This window comes from Scleropages formosus, chromosome 2, assembly GCF_900964775.1.
Source record: "Scleropages formosus chromosome 2, fSclFor1.1, whole genome shotgun sequence".
Taxonomy (NCBI): Eukaryota; Metazoa; Chordata; class Actinopteri; order Osteoglossiformes; family Osteoglossidae; genus Scleropages; species Scleropages formosus.
Window position 1 is genome coordinate 6162410 of NC_041807.1, and position 13671 is coordinate 6176080.

Consider the following 13671-nt stretch of genomic DNA (forward strand, 5'->3'; position numbering starts at 1 on the left):
ATCTGATTTAATCTTCCCAAAAATAGTGCTCCGGCTCGTGCTGCTGCCAGATTTTAATGTTTGAAGGAGATAATGATGCAGAGCGGGTGTAAACCAAGTTAATTTAGACCGGAGCAGAACAATCCGCACAACAGTCTTCACACCTGCCATTTCGAATTTGGGGCGGCAGCATAACCATGCAAGCGCCTCGTAATCTGTCGTTTCTCAGGATGTGCGGCCGATAAGAAGAGGGACGCGCTTCCAGTAGGGAGGCGGCTGTGGAGCTGGGTGTTTGTGTTGGGGCGCTCGGCATGTCAGTAGCAGTGACGATGATGCACTTTGCACATGGCCGGTCGCCGTACCACTCCTTTTATTTTGCCCGGTGCCAGCATCTAACACACACCGCAGTTCGCAGTAAGGGTGTTCCAACAGGAGGAAAAAGGCGTCAGGGGTGGGGGTGAAAAATCGGGAGTTTCATAATCGTCAATATTAAAGGGGAATGTGGGTTGACAGTTTAAATGGCCATGGTGAGAGGTTTTCCCTTCAGGGTAATTAACATTATCAAGGAACAGCAGGTTACCTCGTTAGTGCCGCGTTCATTTAATTAACAAACCACACTAATTAGATTGAACTCTGGGCTGGAGGTTTGTACTACAAGCTTGATGAGGAGAAGGAAGTGGAGTGGAGTGCAGTGTAGCTGTCATATGGTCGCACGTGTCTACTTTTCTGTGTCTTTACACCAAGTTGTACTTGTGCTTTTTGTTGTTGCTGTTGCTACTGTACTTCTGTGGAGGAGGGAAAAAAGAAATCTTGACACATTACAGCCATTTTAAATAAGAGAAGTGGAGCAGGTTTCTGCCAGGCGAACTGCCGCTCCCCCACGTGGCCCCTGTCAGCACTCCCCTTTGTGTGGGAAGTTCAGCTTCGCGAAGGCACCAGCCATGTTAGTAGCCGTGACAATAATGCGCCATCAGCACTCATTCACGAAACCTTCTTCTGAAAATGTTTCCGAACATACCTTTCAATACACAGCCATTCCTCCTCTGTAGAGTGCACTCTCGGTCTGGCCTTTTCTGCCTGCTTGCTCATGGCCCTGCGCCCTGCTCACGCTCATCGCGATCCCCTGCAAAGACCTCATTCTGCACATGCCCAACAGGAGGGTTCTCTTCAATACAGTGACACACATCTTACCCCAAACCCCCCCCCCCCCCCAGCTATATCCCACGAGGGCTCCTCCCTGCCAAGCATCCTGCAGGCTTTTGCAAGTGGTAGCTTGTCTCAACCTGACAACCCTCATGCACACATGCTAGCAATTATTGTTGCTAATTAGTTGCTTGGCTGATGCTTTTATAGATAGCGACTTACACAGTTCAAGCCATTTGTTTTCACTGGAGCGGCTGAGGGTAAATATTTCAGGGGTAAAACGGCAGTAGCTGGCAGTGAGGCTTGACCCAGCCACCTTGAGGATACAAGTACAAGGGTATACCTGCCGTGTTACCTGCAGCCCTTATTTTCCACTTAGCATTATTAAAAGTCAAATTTCCAGCATATGGACTGAGTATGTCCAGAGGCAGTGTGGTCCCTTCCCTCGCGTGGTTCATCCCAAGCCCTAGCTCTGCTTCACAAAGAATCTGCCCAACCCAGTATTCCAAACTGTTTGTTTTGATATAAAAATTAAAATGTACAAAAATTGTGCAGAGTCCCATCCTATGTACAGTAGCTGCCCGTTTAAAAACAAAGGTTGTGGCTTTTTACCGAAATATTGAGTCCCCAGGATCACCTGTAACTCACTGAGTTATGCTGATGGCCTCTCAGCAAATGTCTGTGGTGGGGCTTTAACATTCATGTCCAAAGTCTGGAGCTTCAGTCAATACAGCTGTCTCATGTTGGTCTCATGTTGAAGTTGCAGTGCCATGGCAGGGTAACGAGAGGCTAAGGGTAGACATAGCTAGAGGCGAAGCGCTCTTCTTCTGCTCTCACATGCCTAAAATTACTTCATGTTGCGTTAAATCCTAGTGGCGCCTTTCACACATGTGAAGGAAATGCAGGGAATCTTTTTGCTCAAAGCGAGTCGAGAGTCTCATTAGACAGGATGAGCCCTTGCGGTTTCCCGCTAACCTCCTTTCCGTTGCTGTGGTATTGTGTACCCCTTTCCTCCATGGCCCTGGTCTTGCTCCACTGGATCCCAACATGCTGATGACCTCCGTGTGGGGTGGGACCTGGCCACAGTGTCCCACGAGACAGCCCATGCTTGTTGAAGCCCAGCCGCAGAAGACGTTCTCAGATCTTTTCCATAACATTGCAAAGTCACATTAAGGTTGCTCCGCAGATTTCCTGGCCTGCAGCTCCGGCAGAACCCTGTGGGAGGTGAGGTCTGACCTCTGGCAGCTGCCCAGTGAGTGCTCTCTGAAAGTGCAAGCAACGTTCTTGTAACCGCGCGGTATCAAAATTCGGCTGTCTCTGTGCCACAGCCTCTCGGAGTGAGAGTGTATGACCTGCCCAGGGATTTCCCACTTTTCATGGTTGGTTTTCACAGTTGTATGAGCTGTTTGGTCATACGGTGCCTCCTTTAAAGGTTGCGCAATGAGATAAATTCTCCTCTTCGCAATCGCTGTTTCTCGGTGACTGTGGGCTTTTCACTTTGCCAGGCATCTTCTCTTGCTCCTTGTTCTCCCAGGGGCCCCAGAATGCTTGACTTTGTCAGACATAGAGGCCCCGATATATTGAACAAAGGGTGACCGTGGCTCATTTGGATTGCGCTCAGCTCGTGGTAAAACTGCCTGTCCTACCCCCAGTGCCACGTCCATACGTGTCCGTCTGTTTACCTGTTTTGGCTGCGGCATTACGTCTGTAACCTTCTCTAGTGCGAGGGACCGACAAGTCCAGCTGTAGACACTCGAGGAGGGGTTTGGGGTATGGGTGAGGGGGACATGCCATGGTGCACCCACTGCCCTGCTGTAGCGCCAAGCACTTTACAAACACACCGCTCCCGGCCTTTATCTCTTTTGGAAATTGAAAAAAGTGTCCTCTTTTTTCATGTATTATGGAGGCTCTCGTTTAATTAAAAAAAAATGAAAAGACTCATTAGAGACATGCTAATTAGTTTCCTGCTTTTGTCCCCTAATAGAGGGCCCCGATGCTGCCGTTGCTTTGTGTTTGAGCCACATGACATTTAAATGAGGTGAAGCAGCTGGGTGGGGACCAGAGCGTCTCCACCCAGATGTCCACTCACACGTGGATCCGATGTACTCGCCAGCTGCACCTCCCCAGCACACAGAACCTCGCCTCTTAGTCTGCAGCATGTACTGCCTGAATGTTGTCATGTTTAGCCGTCCTGGCTATTAACAGTTCAAAAATTTAGGGGAACAGTTATTTGTCTGGGAAGTGGAAGTGCTCATTTTTCACCGAGATTCCAATGCCAGGTGTTTTCTGAAATTGAACAATTGTATTACGTTCTGTTTTCTTTAAATCCACTTTTTTAACTTTTTGGAATCATCAACAGTAAGGGTTAAAACAGTTCAGTTTGCCTTTTTTCTACCCCAGTCCAACACCCCCCCATACGCGCGCACACACATACACACACCCACACATCCACACACACCCAACCCCCTTCCCATTTTATCTGCTTTTAAAAAAGTGCTTAGTTGGCATGTTTTGGGGAGATCCTTTAGACAAGGCATGACAGAATGAAAAGAGAAAGAACAGGGCAAAAGAGAACAGTAAGAAAAAAAGAAAAGCGACTGGGTAGTGGGGCTGGTTTCGGAGTTTGGGTCCATGCAGCGAAGTGTGAAACTCTATTTTTTGATTTGAAACATGAGTGAAATGTGTAATGAAGGTGGGTCGATAATAGGCTTTTATATTTCCTCAGTAAAGTAATCTCTGTTGTGTTCCAGTGGAAATTTGTTGTCATTTTTATTCTGGCGCAGTGGGCCGTTAGATGGAGAGAGCGCTGGTGGGGGTGGTGGGCAGGGGAGGGGAGGCTTTATTTCCACTTGAACCTGCTACCCAGGGCATTCTCACGATGCAAGTTTTTCATTTGTCGGGACCCTGTCAAGAAGTGGTCCCTCAGCGGAGTTCTGGACAAGCCTCAGTACTCCGTGAAAATAACACAGTGACAGGAGAAGCCCCTCTCAAATGCCCCCCCCCCCGCACATACACACTCACACACACATTCAGAACTGTCCCTTTGGCCTGAAATGCATTTGCCGGTGCTCTGTTACCATGTGGGAGATCTTCTTACCTTGCTCCACAAAACAGTAAAAAGTAAAAGAGAGGAAAAAAAGCTGTTGCTCTCCAGAGGGCCTGAGCATCGCAGTGAACGCATTGGCTCTGACATGTTCGAACCTTCGCAGACTTGCGTCTTGGAAGAGGAGCAGGCTCAGGCTATGAGACCCGTACGTTCCGGGCCTTTTACCCTGTTCCTTTCTACCTCTTCTTAAGGTAACAGATGCTGTGGCAGCCACCTGGCCGGCATCCGCGTGCGACTTTCAGCAAGCTCATTACAGAAATGACAAGCACCTTTTGGTTGCCGCCTGAGCTCAAAAGACGCCTTCATGCAGGCTAATTTCAGCGAGCTTCTTTGAAGCTTTAAAGCAGAGCAAGCTAAAAGCCCCTCTCCTTTCCCTTACCTTGTGTCCCTCATCAGCCTGGCCCAAGAAATGTGCCCTTTGCCCTTGGCGAGGATTAAGGAGAGGTGGTTTCTTTCTCTCACAATGGCTGTATTTTGGTCTCTATGCCACATGTTGATAAACACGACCCGGTATCAAATAATAAAAGCGTCGGCAGCCGTTCTGACACATTGGTGCCACTATTGCTGGGCCGTCGGCTGAGAGCCAAACAATTGTCACCACGATGTGAATAAATGAATGTTGCCCCCAGGGGTCGTGTGGCTACGGGCGGGGTGACCAGGTACAAAAGGAGGCTCTGTTTTGCGTGTCCATTCAGCATGCCAGGTGAGGCGCAAACCTGCCTCGGCACGTTCCGGTTCCTTCCCTGGGGCAGCAGGCTTTTAAGATGGCCGTCAGCAGTTCTCTGCCGAATTGTATTTATTTATTTTATTTTATTATTTATTTAATTTCGCCAGTTGTGCCGACGCTCCTTGGTAGTTCAGTTGTTTTCTCGTGGGTCAGCCTCCGTTTCTTAATCTGCCAGAAGTGCGGCCCCTCCAAGGACACTGATGTCTGTGGGGGGGTTGACTGCTCACGGCATCCCTGACAAGTACACTGGTGAACTAGTTGTCAGTGTAGTGCTGCAGGAGTGCTTGAGGAGAAGAATGTGTATGTGTCCTTACAGTGTGTGGTTCTTTGAGACTAGAATGAACGGCACCCGAAACACAGCGCCTAACATTTGGTAACTGGGTGGGGGTGGGGTGGAAGGGAGTCACTTGTCCTCCACCAGCTATTTTCGGTGTCATTTTTCTCCCCAGTTATCGGCATCCCTACCGCTTGGCCTCAGCCTCATTGATGGTGGCGCGTGGAGACAAATCATTTAGATAAAGTGCACCGTTTCATGTTTTGATTATAGGTTCCCTTCCCTTGCTGGGCTCGATCTCTGGCGTATGCCGCTTTGTTGCGTCCTTCATGGGCGCTGGCAGAGTGCTTGCACTGCTTGTTAAAGACGCAGCCTTGTGAAAAATTACCCCTAAATTCATTGACGTGTTTGTCTTGCATGGAGAGGAGTGTTTTATACACTGTTACACATGTCATTTTGGTGTTGGTATTTGTTAGTGTTCAGAAATGTGATTTTTTGACACAATTTTTTTTATTTTTTTGGATGGTGAAGTCTCTCTTTTTTTTTTTTTTTTTTTTTTACATGATTTCAACTGTTTCTGATTTTTTTTGTTTTGTTTTTGTTGTAGTTTTTGACCATTTTCCTTCCAGGTGCAATTACATAAGCTTCTTGGTTTTCAAGAACTTGGCCTGTATCAACTTTATATTTATAGATCTGTTTCTTTCAGGCTTTCAAAGTTTCTTATATTATTACCCACTTTATCATCACATATTTTTTACCCACTTTACCTTGAGGGGATTTTTTCTTGTCTGTATCCTTCCTTTGTGTGTGCACACACGCTTATGTTCACTGCAGCAACTATATGTGATAATTACCCAGTAATACGGAATGCCAGAGAAACCTCCAGAGAATGACGAGGTATTAATCATCCATTTATTTAAATACCATAATTTAGTGCATAGCTCATTACTGAGACTCTGACCTTTTTGAAGGAAAAGGACCCCTCTCTTTTGCTCGCTCTCTCTCTCTCGCTGTCTGTATTCTCGACATGATTGTGGCGCTGAAAGAGCCACTGTTTTGTCGCCACGCCATGTGTCCATCTGAACCCCCGAAGTGTGTCCGTCTGAATGCCACCCTCGCAGCTACCCGTCGCCTGCACCTTGACTAGCCTCCAGAAGCACCGCAGTAATGATATTTGGTGTGATGTGGAATATCTTTCCAGATGCTAGTTGAGGGAGCTTGACGCCGATGGAAGCGCTTGGCCGGAGGCTTTGATGTTGGGGGATCCCGGAGTCCCGCACGTTCTAATAACTTCTCCAGCCTCACATAAAAGGACTGGAGGAGGATTGTAATTCGAAGGAACAATGACAGGCCATATGGCCATGCTCCAAATTGAATTATTAGCTAGTAACACTAAGTGGAGGCGGGGGTGGAGCGTCATACGTGTGTGCGCGTCTCCTCTCTGTGTGTTTGCTAGTGTGGAGCAGGAAGTTGTGTTAAAGTAGCCTATGTGTGATCAGACTTGACATTTCAGAGCACCATGTGTCTCTGAGCATTGGGCTCCCCAACTTGAACGTAGAGTTCTTCGGAAAAAGGCAAATGTTGGGGTAAACACATTTTTGGTTCAGTTCAGAATACTGGTTGCGATCCCATTTGCTGTTACTGTGCTGTGTCTGTTTATTGGCACAGGAGTGTTTTGGTGTAACCTTATTGTTGTTAATGAAATTTGCTCATTCGCTTATTGGGCAATGCACGGGACTCCAGCGCGCTCCTTATCCTTCGCCAAGGAAAGTTCCTTTATCTTCTCACGTGTAAATCACGGGCCCATGTCGAGATGCGAGCCCCACCACTGCTGCTTTGCCTACCTGTACTGTTCCATAACATTTAATTATTTTTCTATTAGAGGCCCGGAAACACGGGGGCCCTGTCATTGTGCAAAATTAAAATTCATCAAGGCAAGCCAAACAAGATTAGGACTCATTGAGATGCGCGGTACATCGCGCAGTTTTCCTTCGGAGCCCTTCGGGACAGCAGGCTATCCTACGTTCCCTTTCTTTCCCTCTGCTCTCCCCTTCTCCGTCTCTCCGGCGCGCTCCTCCCGCTTCCCTTTTGTTAATCAGTTAAACTTGCTCTTCAAACAACTCCTCTAATTACTGTTCTTCTCTCTGCAATCGCCTGGCGGTGGCTCGGCCCGCCCCTCCCCCGCCCCCACCCCGCATGCTCGCCTCTCTTCCTCCGTATTGCAGTTGACCTCTGTCAATTACAGAGACCCCTGTTCACGCTTCTGGACTGTGCTCTTGCATCTTAATGACGGTGGGAAGCAGCGGACGCTTCCTCATTAGAACCCAATTTGAGATGCTTATGGCGCCAACTGGGGCGTCGTCAGACCCACCACCCCAAATTCCCAATCACCTCCCACCCCAGCTCTGCTTTCTGCCGCTGTCACATTTGTGTGTGCATGCACACACCCACGCACACACACGTACGCACACTCCTACACGTATATGTCCTCGTACACATGTTCACCTTCAGTCAGCATTAAGAGTATTTTCCCCCTCTCTACACTGCTTGTGATTTTGTAGAAGGCAGTATTCCAGACATGTTACAAAAGCCCATGGGTAACTGTGATTATTTTTCTGGGGTCGCAGCATTTTGTAAGATGACAATAGGCCTTGGAGTGCTTCTGTTTGTGTTTTGTGGTCACTTCACAGGCTGGAATTGATCTGTATTCCCTCTAAAGTGCAGTGTGAATGGTGCTCCATCGAAGACCATGAATGGTGGTCTGAAGGCCGTAACCATGAGCCCCCCTGGAACAGGTCTCCATATTTTCTATGCATATGTCTGTTCTTGTGGCCAGTGAAGATGCGTGCGGTCTCCTGTGCTGTAAGAGAACGTGAACAAACACGAACGGAGGTGTGTGCGGCTGCCTGAGGAACAGCCAACGAAGCTGCGCTCTTTACGTTTCCGCATGTCTGGCAGATATCCGTTTTGAACAGGACACCAGGCCTGTGCCGAAGTCTTCAACAGTCTTGCAGCCTAAATATAAACTGGGGAGCCGAAAGAGAAGAGTTTTTGTCTGCTACCGGTTGAGTGGCGGGGTGAAGGTTGCGGGGAGGGGGCAACCGTAGGATCTCCCTTCCTTCACATTTTGCCCCCTGCTTCTATCTTTGCGGCGCTATCCAGGCTCCTTGTCCAGGCTCCCTGAGCTGCAGTGTAAGATGGAACGTAGCTCAGCATCACAAAATGACTCCGACACTTCGTGGATCAAAAAAAAAAAGAGGATACCTGGCTTCTCAAAATCTCTTCAGTCAAACAACTGTCTGTTGCTCCCAAATGTCCATAAAGGCACATTTCTGTGGCTGCATGTGACAAGGCCTCTTTCACTGGTCCTCCTCTACCAGGACGTTGCTGTTGTCTCCTTCCTGCTAATCGGGCCCTCATCTTTTTTCCCCCCCCTTTTTCAATACAAATTATCATGTGGCGACAAAAAAATGGGGGTTGGAGGACAGAAAAAATGCATTTAATATACGGCTGACTTCAAATCGTTAGGTTTTTCAGGCTCTTCTATTACCCATTCTATTCACATCCAAATGAAAGGGAAAAAGTCATTTATGCCGAGAGACAAAGCGGAATGAAAATATAATTCTGCATTGTGAGACGCTTTTGTTAGTAGCCGTCAAGCTGCTAATGGCGACGCTTTTGTTTTCGCGTGCCGTTCTGAAACCCTAGTGTCGAATTGCATGCTCTGCTCCGGGTATGTAATCGCCCGCCTTTGTGATATTAGATTATAGGGGCAATTAATGGCGTCAAACCTTAACAACTCGGCATTCACCACGCTCGTCAATCCAGCGGCCTCGGAATGGAAGGTGTTATAACTCCAGTAATTATTACGCCTGCAACTTGAAAATGTCAATGAACGTGTGTATAAAATAAAATGTATGGGTTGTCACTTGAAGAATGGGATGCAGAAGAGCAATTAATTACAGGTTTTCATTTCCGAGCGGCGAATGACAAGCGACAGCACAGGCAAATTGGCATGGAGCCAGACTCCCCGCAATCTAGCACCCCCCCCACCCTCCTTTCCCCAGTAACCCCCCACACACCCATTGTCATTTGTTCCTGTAGAGGCCCACATTTTACTAATGTTTTCTGCTACTACTCTTAATATATAAATTGTGTACCTGCATAAATTTCCCCACACGTTGGAGCTATAGGAATAACGTTACAGTCGTTTCCAAATTAGTGCGAGTTGATCAGACCCACACTGCTCCAATTTACCATGTTTCCCACCTTTTCATTTTGCAAGGCGTACCTTCAGACCATGTGCGTCTAAATCTTAATGATTTCACATCATTTCAGTCTCGATCTAAATCGTTGCAGTCAGTTTTGACAATGTGAAAAAACAACCATGTGCAAAAAGGCAAATACTTGTCACTACCGCATTTGCTTTTATTTTTAATAGGAGTTGTTTTTTGTCACTACTGTCTTTCTTATGTGTTCAGTATCATCCCTTTCTCACATTTGTGTGAGGCCGTACGAGAGGGAACGTATGGAGAACGTAGGATTGTTTTCACTACAGATATTTGTGTCGTGTGACGTTTTGCTAGTTTTCCCAAACTAAATACGGCAGGGAAATACATGCTTTCCAGAGCTGAGACTCTGCAGGGGGTGTCCGAAACATGCCGAGATGCTCTCTGACATGTGGATCCTTTCTGGTGACGTGGCTCATTGTAAATTCACTGCTCGCTTGCCCTGACAAGGGTAGCAAGCAAGAGGAAAAGCGCTTTGTGTTCAGAGAATTTGTTTTCAAAAATGTTGAAGAGAAAAGCATAGCAATTACCTCTTATGCTCACCTGCCGGCCTTCATTGTTTCGCACAGTGTTTCGTGGGGAAAAAAGGATGTATAGGAGAACAAAGTGTCCTGTCAGCATTTTGCTTGCTGCGGACGATGTGTCAATAGCAGATGGTGGCGTATTGCTCTGTGGATTTCTCGATGTGACGCTGTCACATGATGAGATGCTGTACAAATACATTGTACAGGTCTTAGAGTGGTTTAATAACTGATAAGCAAAACATTAATTTAATTGAAAAAGTTGTTACCACCCCAGAACCGTTACAGCAGGGAGAATTGCTGTGTTTTTCTGAAGTCTTACTGTATCCCGAACCCTATATTGTTTGAAGATACCTCATTTGTCGTGAAGGTTAAACTGTTAAAACTCTAAATCGTTGTTGTAAGAAGGTCTAACGGTGTAGGAAACCAAGTCGCTCAATTTAAATATATGTATACATTTTTGCTTTGCAGGAATTGAGCCTTTTTTCAGACAGTCAGCAATGCTCCATTGTTCCAGCACTTAAATGAAAAAGCCCAGGAAGCAATGTAAAATTGTCCGTTTGGCCCGCGAGGATAACTGCGCTCCGACAGCTTTCAACCAGTGTTTCTGAGAGAAGCCGTGTCACTTGGAATTTACCAGAAATGCACCTGTTTCGTCCGCTCCAGAGCTACCAGACAATACAAAACCACACATCTCTACGCCTTTTTGCATGGGAAAAAATAAACAGATTGTAAGCCTATACTTTTTAACTCAAATGTAAGTCTGTATTTGAACATCTGTCCCGTAAGACTGTGAGCTCTTTTTTCCCCCTTTTCCCTTAGATTTAATAGCGTTTGAGAACATTAATTGCTGTTCACCTTAAAAAGGGTAATAATAGTGTGTTAAAATTTGTATTTTACAACTGCTCAAACTCAGTGTCTTACTTTGGATATTTTTTCTGGCAGGAGAATTGGAGGTGAGCTTTTTCTGGGTGCATGAACCTGTTGGAAACCTTCAGAAATAACGGGAAACTTTTGAAGAACACTGTAACAGGGCAAATTTGCCGTGCATCACGTGTCAGCAAGCAGCGTGTCCTCGGGCCTTCTGGGGCGGAGTAGCTGTTCGCTGCCAATACGTGGTGTGCAGTTTTTGCAGCGCTACAGCACGCTTGTGAAATTCAGATATGAAACACGATTAGCCGCCGTATGACTCCCCTCTTCTACGCTTTTGAATCGTTTTTGAAATTTCACTGTGCATTCTAGACTGTTGGCAGCCATTTCCTCCAGATAACAATCTTATCGGATGATATTTGTTTTTCCCCCCTCCTGCGATTTGATTCAATGATAGAGAATCATAATAATATGTTTGTTGAAGTACTTTCAAGAAGATAAGACTTTTATTTTCGCGCTTGGGAAGAAACAAGCTGTTTGGCACAACTGCCTGGATTTCACAATGACTGCAGTATGCAGTTAAATTGTGTCAACAATAGCCTTCTTTTGTCATGTATGCGTTTAACAGCTGTAACACTGGTGTCAAGTTATTGTCATCTTTTTCATATTTGAGGAGAGGAAAGTGGTGGATACTTTAAAATGTCCCTTAAGCCATATAAATGTGTAAACAACCTGTGTGTTACAGCTGGAATTTACGGGAAAAAAAAAGATGCTACATTGGAAAAGTATGGAAAACTGGTAAAACTCTAGGTGGGAGACTCTTTGGGAGAAAAAGCTCTAGTGTGTCAGTTTTTTAAATTTTTATTTCTGTCAGTTGGTGACGTATAGCACTGTAAGAATTACATATTAATGTGTAAGCAAAAAAACAAAAACTTCAGTAATAACAAAAGGATGAAATGTCACTGCATACTGTATCCTACCAGGTACCTGTGTCTGTGGCCATGATGACCCCCCAGATGATCACACCCCAGCAGATGCAGCAGATCCTGTCCCCACCTCAGCTGCAAGCCCTGCTCCAGCAGCAGCAGGCGCTCATGCTCCAACAGGTAAGCTCCACCCCTCGCCGCACCTCTATGTGAACCCTTGACCTCCGCGCCGCACCTCTGAAGCACCACCCAACAGCCCCGAAGCAGAGTGCCGATTAGTCCCACCTTCTTGGCTCACAGAAATGGTAATAACACTGGTGAGGGAGTGTGTGTCATCAAGTGCATTTAAATTAGTGAATATTCTTTTATTTTATTACATTTCATACATGTGACTCCCAGCATTCGGTGGTGATCCCACGCTTCTGTATCTACATTTGATTTTTTTGAAGGGCCTCTACAGTTGCATCAGTGCATCCAAAATCACTGCTCTGCACACATTTGCTGATCAGTGTAAGGCATGTTGCCTTGGCCCAGCACGTGCTACTTCAGAGCTGAAGCAGTAGTTGTGCTTTCTCAAGTAGAAGGAGCAAAACCCCTGTGTGTAGCATCTAGCAAATGTTTTACAGTGCATCTCCACCACCCCTCTGACCTTTTCACCTCTCATTCCTTTGGAATGGGGTAATGTCCCTCATTTCCTTCAGATATGTTATTAAATTGCCACAGAGTGTGTAACTTGAATTAGCGCATAGGTATGTACATATATCATGCCCTATAGATATATTACTGTTTATTTATATAATAGATGTGAAAGTAAGTGTGTAAGAGTTCTGGCAGAACTAAAGAAGACAGTTGATTTAATAAGACGGAAAGGAGGTTGCTGCAGGCAAGTATAAATTGTGCGAAAGAGATCTGACAAAATTAATCATGGTGAAAATATGCAGCCTTTCCCAGCACAAAAACACAGAATGTGTTCCTCACAGCCGTTTTACCAGGGAACACTTATCAAGCCAAAATGCTTACTGTGCACGGGGCCGGGCCAGCGTGCCCCGCCCCATCTCGCCTCGCTTCGCCTCGGCAGCATTTATACCTCCACTCCCACGCACTAATGAAGCGTATATTTCGACAGTAGAGCCTGTCAAGATGACCGCGGTACGCATCGGGCCCGCTGCTTTTGACAGCACCCGTTCGCTACAACACTTGCGATCGCAAAGCCATTGAGTAACTGTGATCATTGCTATAAGTCAGCCACCTTCCTGTCTGGTTGGGTGTGTGTGCGTATGTGTACAAAGTGTGTATGTGTTAACCTTTAAGTTTCCTCCGACCTTTAATTACACCACAGCAGACATTCTGTTTTTTTCCTTCTTTTTTATGGGATGAAGCCAAGGTCACAGTAATGGCAATCTTAAGGTGAGTGCTTTTCGGAGCATAGCGTTAATGCGAGAGGGGGCACTGAATCAAATAATTAAAAAACCCATAATTATGCCTTTAATTATTCCGCCAGCAGTTGCGTTCTGTGTCCGCATGAATTAAGGGGGTAATGAGTGAGCGTATTGCCCAGCGGAAAGTGCGTCTTGTCCTGCTTAAGGGGGACGTAGTGGAGCAGGTGAGCAGCGCACACAGTTGTCCACTGCGTTAAATGGGCCTTCAGGCCCTTCCCCCAGACGAGCGAGGGCTCAGCGCCGTAACCCCTCGGAAAGAGCCGGCTCTGGTTTTGATGACGCTGATCAAAATGTGAGTCTGCTCGTGGAGGTCCTTGCTAAAAGTCTGTTCAGCAGAACCATAAATTGAATTGTCCAGAATCATGAGTAGCATGTCACCCATGCAAATAATCCAGCG

The 13671-nt window shown here is 46.5% G+C and overlaps 1 protein-coding gene across 3 annotated transcripts in view; it reads left to right on the forward strand.

Moving 5' to 3' along the window:
- foxp4 (forkhead box P4) overlaps positions 1–13671 on the forward strand; it is a 110561-nt gene that overhangs the window by 61031 nt on the left and 35859 nt on the right. For all 3 annotated transcript variants that reach the window (XM_018758630.2, XM_018758632.2, XM_018758631.2), the window contains exon 4: positions 11893–12015. In XM_018758630.2, coding sequence (XP_018614146.1) covers positions 11893–12015 — 123 coding nt within the window. The remainder of the gene's footprint in view (positions 1–11892; positions 12016–13671) is intronic.